Source organism: Homalodisca vitripennis, chromosome 7 (genome assembly GCF_021130785.1).
Source record: "Homalodisca vitripennis isolate AUS2020 chromosome 7, UT_GWSS_2.1, whole genome shotgun sequence".
NCBI lineage: Eukaryota > Metazoa > Arthropoda > Insecta > Hemiptera > Cicadellidae > Homalodisca > Homalodisca vitripennis.
Genome location: NC_060213.1, coordinates 20,246,187 through 20,268,633, shown reverse-complemented (window position 1 = coordinate 20,268,633; position 22,447 = coordinate 20,246,187). Strand labels below are relative to the sequence as shown.

At 33.2% G+C, this 22,447-nt stretch overlaps 1 protein-coding gene across 1 annotated transcript in view; it reads left to right on the top strand.

Annotated features, from left to right (window-relative positions):
- LOC124366976 (very-long-chain (3R)-3-hydroxyacyl-CoA dehydratase-like) overlaps nucleotides 1-18,027 on the top strand; it is a 44,325-nt gene extending 26,298 nt beyond the window's left edge. The window contains exons 8-11 of the mRNA XM_046823614.1: nucleotides 7,053-7,165; nucleotides 8,452-8,574; nucleotides 12,728-12,846; nucleotides 17,704-18,027. Of these exons, the coding sequence (XP_046679570.1) occupies nucleotides 7,053-7,165; nucleotides 8,452-8,574; nucleotides 12,728-12,846; nucleotides 17,704-17,786 (438 nt within the window). The 3' untranslated portion in view covers nucleotides 17,787-18,027. The remainder of the gene's footprint in view (nucleotides 1-7,052; nucleotides 7,166-8,451; nucleotides 8,575-12,727; nucleotides 12,847-17,703) is intronic.
- The last annotated feature ends 4,420 nt before the right edge of the window (nucleotides 18,028-22,447 follow it).

The window sequence follows — 22,447 nt, the reverse complement described above, 5'->3', positions numbered from 1 at the left end:
TGTTGATCCATATGCAAATTCCGTAGGAAATATGTAAATGGATTAAAGCATAATATAAATTTTTTTAAGTTTCAATATTACATGAATGGGCTAGTCTCCTTAAAGCGTAAAGACCACTAGACGTTTTACAAATTACAAGATTAACATGTTCATCCCAGGCTAAGATTTCGTCTATAGTCAAGCCTAGAAATTTTGTTTCCTCCGCCTGCTCCAATATTTCATTGTCCACAAATACTGTAGGAAAGATTTTATTCCTTGCTTGTTTTGTTGAAAAGGAAACAAAACTAGATTTAGATGAGTTTAAAAGAAAGTTTTTACTAATGATAGGCCAATGTACGATGAAAATTCAACTAATTGTTCAGTTTCTGCATTTACGATTACATTAGTATCATCTGCATAAAGACAGACCTTATTGTTGATATCCTGTACTACTCCAGGTAAACCTTTTAGGTAGCACAGAATAATAAAGGACCTAAAACCGATCCCTGTGGGACTCCATATTGTCCTTTTAAAAGGTGAGAGGAATATTTTTCTTTATACTTAATTTTTTTTCTTATACTTTACTTTTTTTAGTCTACCTTGGACTAAGAGAAATATATCTACAAAGTTTGAAGTCCCTAGAACCTTACTATCAAGGGGTCACATAAACACAGACAACAACACAATTTTTAAAAGCACCTGTCAGTTCCTTAAAAAAATTATATTTTTTATTACTTTTGTTTGGTGAAATGTTTTAATAACTTTTTTGTCTTAATATTGGTCTCAAAAGAAACAATGTACAGGAATCATTATTACTTTTTTAGTATTTATTTAATTATCAAAATTACACTTAAAAAGTTTTCAATCTTATAATGGCCTTGGTTATAATACGCCGTAGTCAGCTCATTTTCTGATTATTTTGCAAACAATTAATTTTATATTTATTAAACATATTTTTCTTTTGTATACCTTATCAATCATTTTGTTCAGCATTAAGTAAGGTTATATTGTACAGGTATGAATCTATTAAATTATTTGATTTTATAAATGTTATGAACAGGAAAATGAACTATTTCAGTTGTGAAAACACAAATTTATTAATTTTGTAAAAAAATATAAGTGTAAAATGTAAAAATGTTTTGAAATCCATATCTTTTTGTAGAAATATAAACCATTTTAATTACTCCTAAGGCGCAAAAAATCACAGCTATTATTATTACAGTACTAATTGCTTAAATTTTTATTATTTTATTAAACTGCCTAAAATAATTACCAAACATAATGAACTGTTAATTATATATTTTTTGCAAGCCATTAGTTTATGTTGTACATAAAATTTGGATTTGTTGTTACATTAATTGGATATTAATGCAGATACTGTGTAATGCAATCATGTTCATTGATAATAGATGTTGCTGATAATTGATTAGAACAATAGGGGAGCTTGGTTTACCATCTGTTGTATCAAATCATGAACAAATTTAGTTTTATTACTTTTCAAAATGAATTAACAGTTACACTAGCTAATACAAGAACTGGTTAACCTTTTACTCAGCATATATTCTTTCCAGTGGCGTAGCGAAATTTTTAAGACATATTAACAAATAAAGCATGGAGCAGGAGAAAAAAGGACAGTTTATCATTACTCTTGTCTACAAACATTAAATTGATTGATTTCACTGATTGAAGTGACCGCTGTTAAAAATATAATTGTCCTTTCGTTAAATCATAAAGTATCAAACGATACTTTTGGGCTCGGCCTTTCAGATAGTGTAGTGTAATCACGGTATTTCCATAGGGCGCGGTCACGTGACGCCGCAAAGTCACCTGAACCGTAACACGACGAAGAGTTTAAATCAGCGACCAATTCGTTCAAATTCGTCGTGGGGACGTTAAAGTGACTGCTTAGAATTAAGTTACGACGTTGATTTTAGGTGTCATTAAACTGTAAACGTGTATATAATTATTGAAAAAAATCACTTTCGGTCGGAAAATACACTTGAAAACTCTACTGATTAGAACTTCAACTAATTTGGACTTCAATGATTGAGGTAAACGTTGGAGTTTTCGATTGAGTTAGGACGACGATTTTTGTTATCATTAAACTGTACAACCGTACCTATATAATTACAATTTTGTACTTCATTGGTTGAGTGGTTGAGGTAAAAAGTGGTACTTAGGATTATGTTAGGACGGTGATTTTAGGTATTAATTCAACGCCGACTAATACATATATAATTATCGAGAAAAAAAACAATTAAATCACTTTAAATTAGCGACTTATTTCCTATGGAGTCTCACAGGGATCTATACTTGGACCAGTCTTGTTCCTTGCGTAACATCAGCAGGCGGAACTCATCGCTCCTGAGAGGGAAAATGGTCCAGTATGTTGACGATACAAACGCTCTGCATTAAAGCTCCAGCAAAACATGAATTAGAAATCATTTCATTTTTTAGAACTGAATTCATGTATTCAGTTTTTTTCTAAATTAAATCTGAGTACCAACACAACTTCAAATCAAATGCACTAAATTTCTGTTTGCGGCAAAGGAGAGATTGAGGATCGCGCTGCTGTGATGGCGGACGATGTCCTCATAGAGGAAACTGATTCCACCAAGTTCCTCGGAATGTACCTTAATCGAAGTCTGACTTGAGACAATCACATTTAAAGTACCTGCTCAAAGGTTTCTTCAGGCATTTATGCTCTATAACGGAACCTTTCAAAATTTTGCTCACGGGATGTACTAAAAATGGCCTACTTCGGCCTTTGGAACAACCCCATCTAATGTACGAGTTGAGGCTATGGGGCAGCTGTTCTAAATACAAATTTGAGCGAGTATTTAGAAGTCAAAAGAAAGCTGTCCGCATCATTTCAAAATTTAAATCCCGAAATTCATGCAGAGATGCCTTTAGGAGCTTGGATTGCTAACTTTGCCCTGTCTCTACATCCTCGATGTCGCCCTGTACTGCCGATTTAAGTGCGAGTTCGTCCGGGGCAGGGACGTCTATCAATATGGGACAAGAGGCAGGGACAACCTTCGGTTACATCCGCACAGAACCACATTCAAACGTTTGCCATCCGAGGTTGGTGTTTAAGCTGATCAACAAGCTCCCTGATGAAATAAAAAAATTGAATGAACCAACGAAATTTAAAGCTCGATTGAGACACTTTTTGGTGTCGAGGGTGTTTTATTCAGTGGAATAGTTTATGATGAGCCGCTGGGATGAAATTTAAAAGTAATTCGATCATCCTCTATTTCTGGTGGTAAAATTTAGAAGATTTTAAACCGTATGGCTGTAAGTATGTATCAGTCTTAGGAATGAGTGTGGACTGTGTATGAACGGGTATGAATGGGGGCAATTTAAAATAGATATACATATTATTTCTAAATAATTTAATTTTTACGATTGTACGCAATTTTTATTATTGTTGACACAATAAAAAGTATTATAATTTTTACCTCCGGTCGGAAATATACCGAGGAAAAGCTCTACTGATTCAGATTTTGACGATTTTGGATTTCACTGGTTGAGTCGTTGAGATAAAATTGGTACTTAAAATTATGTTATAACGTTGATTTTAGGTATCAATTGAACGCCGACTAATATCTATATAATTATCAAAGAAAAATTTTAAAATCGCTTCCGGTCAGATAATACACCGGAAAAACTCTACTGATAAGAAGTTCCGACTATTTTGGATTTCACTGACTGAGGGTATTATTTCATTTTCCTTAGTATATTCCGATCGGAAGTGATTATTTTTGTTTTTTTTTTTCTCGATAATTATATATTTATTAGTCAGCGTTTAATGAATCTCTAAATTCAATGTCCTAACATAATTAATTATAAGTACTACTTTTACCTCAACCACTCAACCAGTGAAATCCAAAATCGTCAAAACGAACCAGTACAGAGCTTTTCTTCGGTATTTACCGACCGGAAGTGTTTTTTTCTCGATAATTATATAGGTAGTCGAGTACAGTTTAATGATAACAAAAAATCGTCGTCCTAACTCAATAAAAATAATACCACGTTTACCTCAATAACCGAAGTCCGAAGTAGTTGAAGTTCTAATCATTAGAGTTTTTCAGGTGTATTTTATTTCCGACCGAAAGTGATTTTTCCGATAATTATATACTCGTCTACAGTGTAAATGATACAAAAAATCGTCATTATAACTCATTCATAAATACCCCCCAATCAGTGAAATCCAAAAGTGGCCGAACTTCTAATCAGTAGAGTTTTTCCGGTTGCATTTTCGACCGTTTTGCGTTAGTTTGATCTGTAACCCGAGCAACGCTCGAAAGTCGCCCTTCTTTTCTGAAGGGTTTTTCGGCCCCTCAGTGGCCCAATGTCCCCGAAGGGGTATTTCATTTTCTCCACAGAATATAGTTGAGTCAATTATACGCTTGAGTGAAGCTATGTTGTGTTCTTTTTCTTTCTTATCACTTTGGTGCCTTCTACCCGGTCAGAATCGAACTTCGTAAAGTTTCTGTAGCTATACAAGAAAATTTGTGGTACTAGAGTTGCTGTTGAGAATTTAATTTGCCTATTACATATTTCCACTTTCTATAATGCGTAGTTTACTAAAGCTCCATGTTTTTGGTATTAACCTTTTACCAGTGAATTAAAATAACACAAACTACACAATAACACAACAAAATAACACACAAAACGTCCCCCGGATCCCCCGGATCCCCGGTTTCGGACCCCCCCCCGAACGAAATTTCTGGCTACGCTACTGATTCTTTCAATACACTGTCCTGACAAATAATACTCTTAGTATTGTCACACACTCACTATATTAATGCCAAGAAAATAGTTAATCTAGTTAAAACAATAACTGGTTAATACTAATTTCTTGCTCTAAAACACTATATTGTCTATAATGATCACTGACGTTTCAATATTAAAGTAATATATATTTATACATTTTTTTTATTATCGTTTGTATTAGTTCCTATAATTTTATCAGTATCAATATCACTAAAATCTTGTATTTCCAAAAAAATTAATTAATTTTCATTATCATTATATTCTAAATATGAAATTATGGGTTTATAATAACTGAAAAAAGAAATAAAAATTCTGGAATAAAACTTTTGCTAAATATTTTATAAACACAACATCTATTGTTTTTCCACATCTTGTTGTACTTGTGTTTTTATTGTTTGACATTCTTAAATTTAATTTACCTTTTAAAAAGTCAATTAATGGTTTTGACGTTTCTTTAGAAAAATTCGTATTGAAATCTATATTACATTTTTTTTTATATAAATCATTTATTTTTTTTAAGTGAATGTGGGTTAGGCCCAATATAATTGAATAAAGGTTATATAATTATAATTATATAATTATAATTATATAATTATAATTATATAATTATAATTATATAATTATAATTATAATCAACAGAAAGACTAATTTTCTTCTAGGATTAAATTACACTACGGTTTTGTTGCCTAGAAAAGGTCTAATCAATTTATTTTTAATCATTTTTTAAATCTCGTCAGGATGAAACTAGTAGTGAACTGTAATAGGAATTAATATTAACTGTGCTGAAATTCAATTTAGAATTCGATGAGCTTTAAATACTGCTATTAAATGATGCAGTAAGCTAATCAATTTTACATCGGATTCATTCATAAATAAATTAGTAGTTTATAGATTTATTCAAACCAATCCATAGCCGTTCCAAAAGAAGAAGTCACTTTAGTAAGGAGTGACAATAACCTCTCACTAGCACGCCTGGATAGCCACTGAACGGAGAAATGGCTTGACATCAAAATGGCCATGATAGTCCTACCCCTAGCGGCTACAGAGCAGAAAACGTAACACTTTTCGTTCTGTGATGAGAAATGAAATATTTCCCCCCGTGCAAAACATACATCCATAACTCGCCAAAAGAAGTAGTCACTTCAAAAAAAAACATCGGTGGCTAATAAAAGACATTGCAAGGAGGAGAGGGTGTTTGTGTATTGGAGAGATTGGGAGATGTGGCAATGATCACAACTGAGAAGCTAGCACGGAGAGTTTCATACCACCATGGTTCTAATAACCCTTTTATGGATGATTACCAAATTTGAGACTGCTACAGAATGGCCCCATAATATCCAAGCCATAAGCAATATGTGATTGGAATAATCCAAAATACGCTGTCCTAAGGTACTCAGTAGATATTATAGATCTTAATTTCCAAAACAGAAAAGCAACTCTCAAAAGTTTTTTGCTTAATCCGTTAACATGATCGTTCCTACTCAATGTTGTGTCATTATAAATTCCCAGTAATTTGATAACAGATTGGTGATCGTTTTGAGAAAGGCTAAGTAATATGTTTTTCGTTTTACTTTCATTGCAGAGAAGTTTATTTAGTTGTGAACCATTTCTGAGCATTACTAGGAGCTGCAGCCATTGTAGCCTTTAAACTTTCCAGATTATTATGACAGGAGAACAGAGTTGAATTGTCAGCATAGATCACAGACAGAATTCACACCAACATTTTTTTATAAATCGTTAATTATCACAAGGAAAAAGAAGGGTCCAAGGACAGAACCTTGAGGAACACCTAAGGAAACATCTATTAATGATGATTGTGTCCCTCTTAAACTTACATACTGTCTACAATTTATTAAATACGACTCAATAATTTTGATAGACTTTGAAGATATTCCATAAAAGTGTAATTTAGTTAAAATTCTATGTAACACAGGACTACTATTTTATATATTTTGATATAGGAGATGTCTTATTTTAAAGATATAAATTATACACATATAAACGCTATTTTTGTTTATACAGTTTTGAATGTTTAAATTATTGTACAAAGTACAAAAAATGTTGGAGATTCCTACAACCTATAAAAATTTTGAAAAATCTAAAATAATTTTAGGTGCGTATTAATTATATTATCAAAATGAGACATTCCCATTATTATACAACTAATAAGGTCATAAAAGTGCAGGAGGTTTAACATTGTTCTTAAAGGGCTAAGACCAAATGGCCACCAGTACTGTTAACTCTTATAATAATAATGATGAAGTACAATCCTGTGAGTCTGTATGTTTGCTCAGGTCACAGGTCGGGCTATTGTGTTGTTTGTGATGATCGACGCAGAGCCAAGGATGCAAGAGAAACCTGTCATCTTCTACCTGTTCCTGATCTGGTCAGTCGTCGAGGTTGTGAGGTGTGTTTACTCATTTAGTAACCCATCTTCTAGCACGTTTACTAACCGATCTGGTTAGCAAACAGTTACGGTGCTAGCGTAAGTGTTTGCTAACCAGATCACCTCACAACGTAAGAGGTAAGACTAGAAAATAACAGGATTGGTCAAGCCACTCTCCCTCCCACTCCTCCTTTTGTTTTGTGAGTGGCCGTACGATATTCAGCCTTATTGCGTTCGTTCGGTGGCTCCGTCAATGCTAATCGTGTTATTTTCTAGTCACACCTCGTACATCGAAGGTACTCTAAATAACAAAGTGTAGTTTAATGTTATCACAATGTTGGTGGCCACCATTCTAGAAAATTTGGAGTAAGAATACACAACTAGGTCGCTGTTTCTACAAGTAAGGAACGTTTGCGTCTTCAGAAAATATTTTCAAGCGTTAAAAAATGTGATCAAAGTTTTAAACCGCACACATCTTATTCTTACAATATGACAAGCAAAGTTTTAAGATTGTTTTTAACGATGGAAGGATTGTGAAGGAAACAGGATTTTTCCGGACACTTGCCATAGTTCGGTGATACAAAAAAATCAGTAACACTACGTTTCGAGATCTGCAATCTGATGAATAACTCTTCTTCAGGTGAATAACTAACCTAACACATAATTACAAACTAGGTTAATATAAGAGTCGTAGGTGGTTGGTCGACGAATGCAGGCCTATTGTGACCTGTATTCTGTAGTTTAGTTTTATAATTATTGTTGTGTTTAGTTTTTTTATTAAGTGCGTGTTTTAGAGTTAGTGAAGTTGACACACAACATTGTGGTTGTGATTCCTGACTTAGGCGTGCCACAATTGGTATGATTTGTTTATTTTAACCTATATTTAATTATGTGCTAGATTAGTTATTTACCTGAAGAAGAGATCAGATTGCAGATCTCGAAATGTAGTGTTACTGATTTTTTTATCACTGAACGATGGCAAATGTCCAAAAAAGTCCTGTTCCCTCAAGAAGCAAAGTTTAAACATTTGTCAATTCTTTCAAATAAGTTTTAAATAAACAAAGTATTTTCATTATACAGTGGTAAATTTGAATTGAAAAGAAATAAACGAAAGAGTAACTGCGATCTAGTGGGAACGACAGAAACTACTTGAAAGTGTTTCTTATCTATTGTTGAGAGACACGTATTATATATTATTACATGAGACATTATTGAGAAAACCGTTAAGTGCCATAGTGCTTCCCGCACGGCCATCCAGATTACTAGTTAAGTGTTGAGTAATATTAAATGTAATTTTTTTCTTCCAGATATCCGTACTACATTGTGCAGCTCTATAAGTTCAAGGTTGATTTCTTGACATGGCTCCGGTACTCAATATGGATTCCATTGTACCCTCTGGGTATTCTGTGTGAGGGCATTATCATATTGAGGTGAGTTTATTTATACAATATACAAAATTGTATAAATTAAATACTGTCAAATCAGTTAACAATAATAAAGTAATTATATTACATAATTTATTATTTACAGAGTTATGTATGTATGTACAAGTAGTAATATTTAACAATTGAAATTGTTATGGATATGGATTGGATAAAAGTACTCCTTAACCCTCCGGCTGGCAACGTCGTAAATTACGACTCATTTTTTCCCGCCGTGAACTGGCAGAGTCGTAATATACGACTCATTAAACATCGTCTACTAATTACGTCATAGTTCCGATAATTACCGCTCGAATCGCATAAAAGTTATATCACTTTAATCACAAGATCCCAAGCCTTCTAATAATGTATTCACTTTTTTATATATATGAATATGATATATGAATATATTTGTTATTTTACTGGTCGCTAAAAGCTCCCGACTACTTCCGCGTGACGCGACTCTGCAACTGTTAGTGCTTGTATATAGTCTTGTTTTTTTCAATTCTAATTTCATTTATAAATAAAAGTGTTTATAACTATGTATTTTCTTTTTGTGCATAAGTAAGTGAACATTATGCATATTTTAGTTTTTTAAATAAAATTAATTTTGAGTTTTTTTTTTAATGGCTTTAATATTTTTTATATTAAGCCATTAAAAAAACTCAAAATTAATTTTTATTTAAAAATCTAAAATCTAAAATTAACTTTTTTAGTGTTTTTTTGAAAAAAGTTTTGAGTTCTGACCATCAAACATCCACCATTATTTAGGCAAGTCAAATTATAATTATGTTTATATTGTACAACATATTCTGCAGAGTAATTTGATGTGTATAACACTTTTGTGTTTTTTCCAATAATTAATTGTACAGGATAAAAAATTAAAAACTCTGCACAAAGCTTCAAAACAGGGTGCTAGTCAAGGCTCAAATGCGCGCCAGCCGGAGGGTTAATACTATATAATATTTTACCTAATAGATATAGTTTTATATTTTTATTAAATTAATTCTTATTTTAGCTCTTTTTCAAGTTAGGAGGTAATGCGATTGGACTGTTGGGATATCTTTTCCTCATATTATAATTATAAATGTCTTGGTTTGTCAACAAATCTAAATTATTTAAAAAAAATTAGAATAGTTTTATATGAACATGGAGTAAACTTTTGAAAATCTCAGTTCAGTAAAATGTGCTGTACAAGAATCTCTTATGTCGAGTTTTAAAAATTATTCTATTATTCTGTAGCACTTCTTTGCAACTGTAAAAATTGAATCCAATTTTTATTTTTAAGCATTTCCATACACCTCTATTCTGTAACCGATATTAGGTTGTATCTAATAAAAACGGTAATGTTACATTTACATCATTGCGTTTTCTACAGAAGCCCTACAAGTAAAGTTTACAAATTTTGATTTTCTTAGGTGTAACAACAATTTTTGCATGACACATAAGGTTAACCCATTCACCTACTTCGACGAAGCCATTCCGCCGCGGGCCCAAGTATTGTTACTTGTTTATTTAGAACAATATTTTTTTCATTAGTTGGCTAAACTGACGTAAGCAAAGAATAACAGATGGATTTACTCCATATGATACCTGTTGCTGTTAGTGTCCGTAAACCTGGCTGGTAATAGGTTACGTGACAGTGAAATAGATCGTTTTATGAACGATTCTAATAATTGTAGTGAAGAATTCAGTACCGGTAGTGATCAATCAGATGTGGAATGGGATCGTGTGACACGGGAACAGTTTGAAAACTCCGATATTTTCTATTCAGAAGAGGAATTACCAACTCCTGACATCGGACCGGCAACTGACTTCGTAGGCCTTGTCAATGCAGATCAATTCTTATGAATATAAATATAAATATGGTAGGGTATATAATATAAAAACGATATAATTGTGTGTAAATATACTATGAAATATTCAAAACTCTTTTGGTGTGTGACTTCTAAGGACAAATAAGGTAGGCTACACAATAATAATTCCATTTCAGGTTTTCATTTTGGGAACAAAATATTGGTGGTGGGCAACATAAAATTTTATTTATAAATAAATTTATGTTATTTCCGGTATGTTATAGGTAATATCTCGTAATACCTTCATTCACATTTTTTTTTTTTTTTATGCAGGGAGTTTTAAATGGTAGGTAAGCTCAAGAAAAACATTGCTACAAAATCTTTTTTTTTTAAACAATGATTTACTAGGATTTACTAGAAAGTTACAGCTAAATATCTGCACACCTAAATAATAGGCAAAAATAATGGAATTCCTTGGCTCAATTGTGTGCTAAAATATTAGTAGGTGAATGGGTTAAGCATGCATGACAATTAATAAATTACAATTTGTTAATGGACACGCCAAATCATACTTAGGTTAGAGAAAGGAAATATGCTAGTTAGGTTAATCCTTATAATAACATATTTACAATGACATATTTTTAAGTGCATAGCTATGTAAAAGACACAATTTACAACGGTGATGTAACTAAGGAGGGAAAGATGAGAGGGATAGAGCCCCCAAAATTCTTACAAAATATATGTATAATAGCAATTCAAATTATTTAATACAGCAGTTAAATGTTTTACTTCGGTTATGCTTATCTAATTTACTATATTTATATTTTTTCATATTTATTCCGTAACCCCAGCCATGGTGTGCTCTTGTATCAGATTCGTCCCCTCCCCCTCCTAGTTACACCACTGGTAGGTGGTGTGCTCTTATATCAGATTCATCCCCTCCCCCTCCTAGTTACACCACTGGTAGGTGGTGTGCTCTTATATCAGATTCATCCCCTCCCCCTCCTAGTTACACCACTGGTAGGTGGTGTGCTCTTATATCAGATTCATCCCCTGGCTCCTAGTTACACCACTGGTAGGTAAACTTTTTTTCTTAATAAACCCCATTTTATCATTTCTCGAAGTTTTGGTCCTCATCAATCATCACCATCATGAAATGGAAGTGATGAGGTATACACCATTGATTCAAAGAAATTTTAATTTAACTTTGTTCAAGTACACTGCTAAAGAAGGATTAATGGGATTTCGGACATTTTGTTATATGGTACAAAATTCAAACACTCCGTTTGGAGAATGTTATTTAATTGCCATAAGGCATAAGATTAAGTTAATTGCCATAAGCGTTCAAGTCTTAAAGTATTCTATGTGGGAAACTAGACTTGCCAAAGATAACCTAAGTTGATACTAGCAATCTCCTCCCCAGGGAAACTAGACTTGCCGAAAAATACCTGAGTCGAGACTAGCAATTTCCTTCCCAGTGAAACTAGACTTGCCAAAGCATACCTGAGTTGACACTAGCAATTTCCTTCTCAGTGAAACTAGACTTGCCAAAGCATACCTGAGTTGACACTAGCAATTTCCTTCTCAGTGAAACTAGACTTGCCAAAGCATACCTGAGTTGATACTAGCAATTTCCTTCTCAGTGAAAATAGACTTGCCGAAAGATACCTGAGTCGAGACTAGCAATTTCCTTCCCAGTGAAACTAGACTTGCCGAAGGATGCCTGAGTCGACACTAGCAATTTCCTTCCCAGTGAAACTAGACTTGCCAAAGCATACCTGAGTTGACACTAGCAATTTTCTTCTCAGTGAAACTAGACTTGCCAAAGCATACCTGAGTTGACACTAGCAATTTCCTTCTCAGTGAAACTAGACTTGCCAAAGATTACCTAAGTTAATATTAGCAATCTCCTCCCCAGGGAAACTAGACTTGCCGAAAGATACCTGAGTCTATACTAACAATCTCCTCTCCACGTAAAAACTAGACTTATCAAAAAATACCTGAGTCCTCCTCTCCATTTTATTGAGAGTTACTCTTCTCCACTAAACCAGGACAGATTTTCAATCTCATAACATCTCTGAAATAAATTGAATTTGGGGAGAAATTAATCTTAGATGTGAATGTTGCTAATTTTGATTAGCTCCAGGATACCCATCTCTGTTTTAACTACATATTTGTATTGTAACTACTATTTATCAACAAAATAGGTAAAACCAATAGTAGGATCTATTTTGCCTATACACAATGTGATAATATTATGGAAAGAGAACCAAATTATAATCGTATATCCTTGTCCGAAACAACAGTATTACAGAACTGTATTGTTCTCCACCGTACTGCAATCTGAGACTGTAATACTGTTACAGGAACATCCCATACTTCGAGGAGACGCAGAGATTTTCAGTTGCAATGCCTAACAACTGGAATTTCACATTCCATTCGCCAACAGCGATGAAGGTTTACCTCCTGCTGTTGTTCTTTCCAGGTAATTAAAGTTTTTGTTGGTCAAATTTTCTGTTGTTTAGTAATTATTACTTTGTATACATTATTACCGGTCAAAACCAAGGTTGGTAGAGGGACAGGTTGACGCGTCCGGCCGTTTACGTGGTGCATGTTGCCGCTCACTGTAACGTCACCCCGGTGACCAGCCGCGATGTTCTGCCACTCCGCGTCTGTACTACCGTACAATCAGTCTTGTACAACTCTCTTGTGACCTATTTAACTGTCTTTAGTGTACTTTTTTAATATTATTTAATTGTTATACTTTGTATTAGTTCTAATAATATACTTAATAAAAGACATAAACATGTGTAAATAAAGCAAAGCGTTCACTTTTTCAAGATAAATGTGTATTTGAAGAACAAAAATGATTTATGTACATAATTTTTTTTACTTTTTTATTCGCTTTCGTTTTTTCTAAATCAACGTCTCCTTGTCTTTTCTTGAATTTTGTGGCACAAAGATTAAGGTTCAAGTTCCGCAATAGTTTTAGAGTACATGAGGGGTATCGGCAAAGAAAAACACTTCTTTCTTTTTGTCTGCAGGATTTTCAAACCATGGCTTTTCAATGAACATTCAGTTTGTTCCATAAACTATTAGTATCCCCCACCCATATCTGATACACATGCTACTACATCATAACCAGAAGCTGCGAGCTTTATGTATGGCCTTAAATACAATTTCTTATGAAATGGTTGTATCAAAATCGATGAAAAATTGGCTGTTTCCAATTAGAGAACAGTCGTCTTAATACAATAACCTGCATTTTATTGTGAGGTCCTATAACCTGGTCATATTCGTATGTTTCCTTCACTTTCATCTCATCATACATCAAAACTGCAACCTTTTCATGTGTTTCCTTAGTTTCACCAGCAACTTCCATTAAACTGAAAATTTCGTCAAAAAAAACGCTTTGTGTATATTTATATTAGTGATCCATCTGTTCAAAGTTGACAAACTGGGCAAGGGAAAAATTACATTTTCTTCTTCAATATATTATTAGTGAATTAGTAAGCCTACGAAATTTTTAAAGATATTCCCCTTAAAATATACTGTTTCTTTTAAAATGTTTTCCTTTAGAATTTTATTTTCTTCCAATAATGCAATATATTTTTTTTCATTTCTACTGGATTCTGTTTCCAAATTTGGCAAAAGAGTACTAGTAGTTAACGCGCTACTTTCCGCTCCTAGTTCGTCTGGAGAAAATGTTTCAGATTTTTCAGGACATACCAATGAATTTACAAATTGTTCTTTATTTCTATTTGCGTACCTCTTTTTTTCTGTGTAACGTTATCTCATTCTCAGTTTTAACATTTTCACAAACTGGTGTATTTGTCAATTTTTGAGAAGGAACAGCTGATTGTTTGAGCTTTTTTTTCACGGTAAATTCAACAGCTCTGATTTAAGATCCCTTTCATAGTCTTCTAGCAAAAATTGTCTGAACATACGGAACAAGAGTCTGGGTTCCATTTTCCTGCCCGCTTTACACAAATACACCCATCTACTCCTTATTTCAGAAGTCTTTGGGAAAATTAAAATATACCACGCCTGTTTCCTTTGTTTTAGCGTGGCTCTTGTTGCAGACAGCAACAGTGCACCTTCTCCCGGGTATTTTTTAACCTACAAACTGACTTTCAGTTTCAATGTTTCTGTAATTACTACTTGTTACGTACCATGATGATATTAGTCGAACTGCAATAGTCACATCAAGTACAAAAATGTTACCTCCAAAAAATACTATAAACACATATCACCAACATACAACAAATATGGAGAACACAACACCTAATTGCTAGACAGAAGCGAATGCACTGTTAAGAGGCGGGAGTGGGCCGTGGCGGCAAATCGCAGGTAGAGCACCCGGTTGACGTCACGCCGGCGGCTCGGGTTATACTGCTGGGCGATATAGGGGACGAGTCAACCTGTCCCTCTACCAACCTTGGGTCAAAGCGTGTGTCTATAAAAAAGGCAAAGTTAATCTTCTTTTGTACAGTGATATCTAACCTCTGATAAGCTGTTTCTTTAATTAATTGTCTTGTTATTTTCAGTCACAACACGATGTACAAACAGGTTTTGTAAATATAACTTGAACGAGGTAGAAAAGTAAAGATGGAAATCTGGAAATACATCTGAGCCCCCTGGAAACAGTTTACGTTGGTTATGGAAACGCTAAACCTGCTATAACTCTGTGGATGACTTTTTTGTGAATTAAAAAGCTACCGAGATGATCATTTTACTTCACAAGAGTTTAAAGACATATTTCAAATTTATAGGCATTTTATAACATTCTCTTTCTTTGCAAAAAATTCTTAATCGAACGATCTACTCTATTTACTATAGCGGTTCAAAATTTCGACTAAAGATTTTTATTGATGATTGACGACAGTTTGGAATGCTTCTCATTACGTATTCAGAAGCATTGGTAGAAGTGTTACCATTTATACCAAAAACCTCTATAAATATAATATAAATAATTTTGTTCAATGTTTGATGATTTTGGATCTCAACTGATTGGCCTATTATTTATGTTTACATTGTTCTTTATACTTGTTCTGTTCTTAATGTATAATGAGATAAAGGATGTCTATTTGCTCATTCGGGCTATGAATATGATGAAGATAAAAAAGAATGTTACACATACCAAATTTAAAAAATACCCGTGGATGGTTTCCTGCAACATCCATTCACCAATAGCGAACAGTATAATACTACAGTTATAGTTTTAAACTCTTTGAAAATAAAAAACAAAATTTATCTGTGAATAAAAACAGTAAAACAAAATATAACAGATTCTTATTAATGTTAGTTTTAATCTAGAGCCAATATTCAGTGATTTGTATGTTGGCCGAATAGACGTAATATAATGTATTTGTTGGATAAAAATACCAGGATCATTTTGAACTATTCACATTCTTTTAGTGAAAGTAATTATTTTTCTTTGCTCTTTTGACTTTATTCATAAGTAGTTGGTTAGACTAAAGACTTTTTACTGATTGTTTAAAAATTTGTATCTATATTTAACATTTTCACGACAGCGTGTACCAATCATGTACACATTAAGCCTTCGTTAAACCGTTGCTAGGCATTACTTATTGCGTTTTTATTATTTGCCTGTCTTGGTAGTTTGTTAAATGTGATTCCGTGCTTAAATAAATACCTTAGACTATCATGTACCCAGTTGGACACACAATTGCTTAATTTTTAAGGTAAATGAATTTTTTAGGTACTCCTTGGTATACATAGAAAAACATTGAAAAAACATATTTAAGTAATTTTTTGTTGCCAATATTCGAAGCCTACGTACATTTCCCGTTATATTTAGACGTTTAATGTAAACTTACGGTTTTTTGCCATTTTTATTAAAAATTCGACTCTAAATAAAAAAGTTCGGAAATATATGTTGTTGTGAACATGTTAATTTAAGAAAGGGAAAAATATTACCTAAGAAATGGAAGAATATTACAATAGATAAGTATTATTCGAGATCACAGAAAGTTATAAACAAACAATATTAATGCTTCATTTTGGGTAAATAATTTAATTGCACTATAAAAAAGGTTTACTAACTATTCATGGATTATAGAATCTTCAATGTTTTAAGAAAAATTAACTTTTTGTAAGTGATATCAACTTAAATTCCTGATAAATGATGTTTTGTACAAACTATCAGAATCTTTAACCCTTTGGACGCCAACGCCCAAGGCTGCTGCCCTACCAATCACGCTAGCGCCCGAACCAACTGTACCAGCCAAAACCGCCAGCCCTGTTTTGACGTGTTTGTAACATATTACGCTTTGCTCTGTATTATCCTTAGTTTTTTTCTTAATTGAATGTTTTTTTTTTTTTTTATTTGTAGGAAATTATATGCGCTATCGTATAGTGTTATTATAAATAGCATTTAGAATGGAGCTACATTGTTTATGATGTGATAATGCCTAAGCAAAACATTTTTTTACATAAAATATTCACTTCAAGCCAAAATATCGGTACGAAAAAAAATATTTTTACCTATCAGTGATATTTTTATTTGTTACAGATATTATATCTAAGACTGCTCACAAAAATGCAGAACTGAAAGTTGAAAAATAGTTTCACAAAAATACTTTTTATTAGTGTTGATATTAGAAAAAATGTACTATAACTAGAATTAATTTTACAGTAGGAAATACGTTTGTACATACTTACATAGTATTAAAATGAGAGCATCTTCTCACTACTATAAGTCTATATCATAGATTTTCTTCAAAAAAGTAAGAAAAATCTTTGTCAACAAAATAATTATTTACAAATATATATACATTTGTCCCCGTCACTTCTAACATGTGTGTTTAAGGAAACGCAATGGGTGGACACTAAACTGAACAAAATTGATTACAGATTGTCTTATTTACTTCTAAAATAGTCCTAAACAGTTCAAACAGACTTTTTAAGTAAGAAAAATAACTTTTAAAATATGTTTTTCTCGAACGGCTGATCAAACCGGACGTTGGCGTCCAAAGGGTTAACAAGAAGATGGACGGATTTAGATTTTTGAACTGTAGAACTAATATATATTTTGACTGGACTATGTACAAATCAATTATTAGAATTTTAATTTTAAAAACACGTTAATTACAATTTTTCTATCAAGTGGCATATTATTTCAAGTCTTTAATTTCAGTAATGCATCATTATCTTCATCTCTTATAAAACTAACGTAAAATCCACACTTTTATGGAATATTTTGTGGCTACATCCATTCTATTCAATTGGATTCCTCTGCTCCTGAACTAGACTGTACAGTCAAGTACTGTACAATGTGTGGTTTTATCAGTTTGCCATTAACTAGTAAATAATGTTGCAGGAATGTACGCAATGATGACTCACATGTACAGAGCTAGAATGAAGAAAATTGGACCGAGACGCTTAGCCAGGAAAACCAAATAAGTGCCACTTCGCTGCTTATTCCATTCATGCCATCCTTTTCATCCAAGCTAGTTTTAATCTTTAAGGACCTTACCGTTACGTAGTAATAGTTTTGGTGCAATATTTTTTTTCTGTTAAGATATCTAGGTATAACACAGTAAGTTTATAGTGTACCATGAACTTTCTATTGTTGAACTTCTATGAATTCAATTGTGGTTGTGTCATTTTTATCTCTGCTCAGATAAATTGTTGGCCTGGTTAATTTTTTTTTGATATTTTTACGTGATACGTTAGGTTTGATCAAATGTGTAGCTGTGTTACCGACGAATGTTAAGAGGGTGTATTTTACACGGCTCGAGAAAGTGGTAAGATCTCTCTTAAATAGATCTCTAAAATTATTTGTACTGTCATTATACCTAACAAAATGTGTGGTAAGTGGTCTGAGCGAATTTCAAGTCATTGGGTAATCCATATCATATGCAGCAGTACTCCTTGAATAATCATAATATTGTTGGTTTTCCAAGTAAAGGAAGTATTTTTAAACTCATAATACATTCATACATATTTGTACTCATTTTTAGAATACATTGCATAATGTTTAGATTGTTGTTTTTCCTCTTAGAAGCGGATAAATTGCACTTGGTCTTTAAAGAACGTTTGCGCTGCTTCCGGAGTGACAGGATATTCAGGATGGGTAAGGTTGGGGGTAGGAGCCGCCTCCTGTTGAGATCCATGAGGTAGGATTTAGGGCATTAATCTCAGTCATGTCCCCTCGAAAGAAGGGGAGGCCAGCTCTGAACCAGCCTCTTCAGTCAAAGCAGGCAGGGGGTGGCACGACCTTGTTGAGGCTAGCAAGAACCTCTGATACTTAGGGAACAAACCCACCAACTCCAACAGTCATCTCCCGCAGTAGACTAGACCTATCGAATTACCCTTGTAACCCAGAATCTCAACATTTAGTGAAATGCTGCTCCTGGACATCCATAAGGTTGCACAGATTTAAGTGACACTTCGGTTTTTGCTGTGCCCAGTGGTGGGTTCAACTGGAAGGTATAAACCAGCCAGAAGTGATCCTTGCTGGAGATTTTTTGACTGTGGTATTCTACTTGTAGTACCAAATCGAAATTGTCAACCAGGTTTTTCAGAATTGCAGCGTATTTAAACTGAATTAAATTCAAACGTTTTCTCAATACTTGATGCGATTGTTTCAGCCAACTCTTTCAGTACCAGATCTCTGGTAGAAGCCAGCTGTGATATCAATGACAGGATAGTTACAAGACCAAACGTTTTTTTTTCTGATCTGCTCATGAGCTGAATCAATTTTACTTGAATCTGCACATTTTAATGTAACATAACCATCTGGTATTCCTCTGTTATCAATTATTTTGAATTTGTTACAGAGTAAATTTGAGGTTTTTATATCACATCTTTTAGTAAAGCGCTAATTTTTTGTTGTAATATCAATATTAGAGTACCAATAAATAATTTATAAGATCAGAAGACCATAAATGTGTATAAATTATGATGAACAATTCAAATAATACGTAGGGGTTTTCTATAATTTTATTTTATGTATTATGAATATATTAAATTTAAAAAAATATAATTGTAATTTTTAAAATAAAATTTAAAGGAGCATAAATACTGAAAGTTATAACTTAAAGTGTATTTTTTGTGATTCAATGTTTATTGAAAAATTTTATATATATATAAATATAAAAACGTTGAATCGCACAAGTTGCTTCGCCAGGACTCGAACCCGGATCTCTCACTTGCCGGGTGAATGTGCTACCATTACACCACAGAGCGCTTACTTTTTACGATTCAATTATTTTGTATTTGGCCGTATCTGTCACATATGCGTTTAAATATCCAAACTAACATATGATATATAATGTGTATATTATAACAATAATTGTTCCTCTGTACATTCTAATACACTTTTCAATGCATTCACGTTACAATTATTTATATCTAATAATAAAAAAACACAATACATTTTTAATTAAAATCGATTTAGGTCTAACTATAACTGTCTAATCTTCGCTTAAACAAGTTTTATAATTATTTAAATAAAAATGTACAGACGAAACGTTTTATGATCCACTACGATTCAGTTTGATCATGAGAGGAACAGTTTTAAGATTAACATAATCGAGTAACATTCATGGATACAGAAGTTATCATATAACATGAAACATATATGTGGATGTTTCTGTTGATATGCTGACAGAGGTTAGAGTTCTTGGATCCTTTTTGGGAGGAGGGGGAATTTTTAGTCTCCAAACTCTTGCATCCAAGGATTTCCAAGCAGACCTTTGGACCTTTGTAATCCCGATTTCAGAAATTTTGAATCACTTCAGATTCACCTTGGCTTCACACTGTTTAGTGGGAAAAGAAATCTCCAATTCGTATTCTAGTGCATCCATTTCCATGAGAGACACAATCTTACGACATCACTCAGCACATTGACAGTGAATTTATAGCTTGCTAATACCAGTCTAATGGTTGATATGGAAGTGGCTTGACTCTTGTTTACCTCCTCCTGTTTCTTCTTCTTCATGCCATTCCGACACAGCCACTGTGTCTTTTGCTATTCAATGATCTTATACTTGAGTTGCAAGATCTATGGCACTAATTTTTCTTCTTTTTTAACCTCAAGGGCCTTTTGCACACCATGAGGCCAACCAGCTTATGATTTCAGCAGTTCTATAAGCTGCTAAACTATAAGCTAAATTCACCACCCTTGTCCAAACTAAAAAAGATGGCATACCGCTCCCTTGCTATTGCAGGACAATCAAAGAGCAGATGTTCAACAATTTTTCTCTAGCCTATGAAAAAATCTACAGAGCAGATTCCAAAGAATGCCAACTCTGTGAAAATACTTCCTCGGTGACCATGTCCCATAGGCTCATGGCCCGAGAAGACTTCAATCTACTTAAGGGGAAGGTGATTGTAGTACCATTCTGCTCATTCTCGGACCAGGATGCAGTCTCCAACTTCTCTCGTGTTCAGCATCCCCTTCGAGACAGCCCCAAACCTAGAACTTTACAGAAATCATAGAAGATCATCAATTTTCTTAGATACTTTGCAGAATCCTGAAGATTCCTCGGAATTGGTAGATTCTGTCTTGTTACCTTGCAAATCACCTTGCTTCATGGAACTTGTGTTCTAAATATCAGTGATGGAGAGGCGGCTGAAGGAACAGAAGATACAGAGTGGATCAACCCTAAGTACAAGGAAAAGAAGGATTATTTACCAAGAAGCAAGAGTTGTATCCTACTGGGATGTCAATAACGTTGACTAAAGCTGAATTTAACCTACTTTAACTTTACCTCAGCCATTTAGGGTATGATTAACTGTTGCTGATGAAAGTGGTTAAACTGGTAGCCACTGACCCCAGGTTTAGGCATCAATTTAATTCATTATGCAATGATAGGTTGTCCTGAACTGGTGTAATAAACATAAATTGTATATAAAGGATCTGCAATTAATTCCATCACAGTCGTATAATAAAACAGGTGACGGCTCTATCTACTTGAGCTATTTAAAGTTAATAATATCAGTCCATCGTACATTTATTCATAATTAATAAATATTCAACACATATTGCAATAATTTAATAATAGACATTTACAGTATAGGGCCAAATGTGAATTCTATTCTTGGATACAAATATGTATGAATGTACTCGGATCAAAACAAAATGAAAAAGGATTAGAAATGCAACACACATTTTTACAAGAATAAATTGTGCAAAACTTTTTGTTTTAGTATTAAAATTCACAACTTACTACCAGTATACACCATTAGACGTACCAAAACAAGGTGTTTGTGATTTTAGTTAGTTGTTGAAGTTGTGGGTAATATTTGTTTTTATACATTATAGGAATTTTTTGTACATGAAAGGATAACAGGATTTCGGACATTTGCTATCGTTATGTTAGTTAAATATAACAATGGCAATATACTATTGTTAATAACAAATAATTTTAAACAAAGACGTATACTTACTTCTTAAATTAATGGAGGAAAAGTTTTTAAGTTATAAAATCACAAAAAATATGGTAATTGTTCAAAATGTGTTACTAACTCCATATTTGTTTAGCTATGGAACTAAACACGTTTTAAAAATGTCCTGTTTTTTGTAGGCGAATTATTAATTTTATTACGATAATGGTTATTCAGTAAATATATAGCTTAGAAGATTTAAAGGAAAAAACATGCTTTGTTCATTTTTAGATTTGAACAGGTTTTTAAACTAGGACAACCCATTGCGAGCGGCCGAAAACCTTAGTGCAAGACATCCCGCGGCATTTTAGATACAATATCAGGATCAAGCTCTGGCGTGACAATTGAGCAATGTTTTTGGTAGAATGTGTTTGAAAATGTAATCTGTAATCATTATTCTTCAAAACAAATTACTGTTTAATAATAACAAAATATAATTATAACAATAAATAACAAATGATCATTTCTGTCATTATCAATTTCCAATAGTAATCTCTCTCAAGTTCTGATTTGCAAAAAAAGCGCATACCCATTAAAACAACAAAATTCATTTCTGTTTCTTTGTTGCCGATTGTTTTTGGATTTCCCAGATTCCAGGAGTCAAGTCCGTGTAAGCGTCAGATTCCAGACACTACACTAAGAGGAAGGTGAACTGGAGCTAAACTCAACAT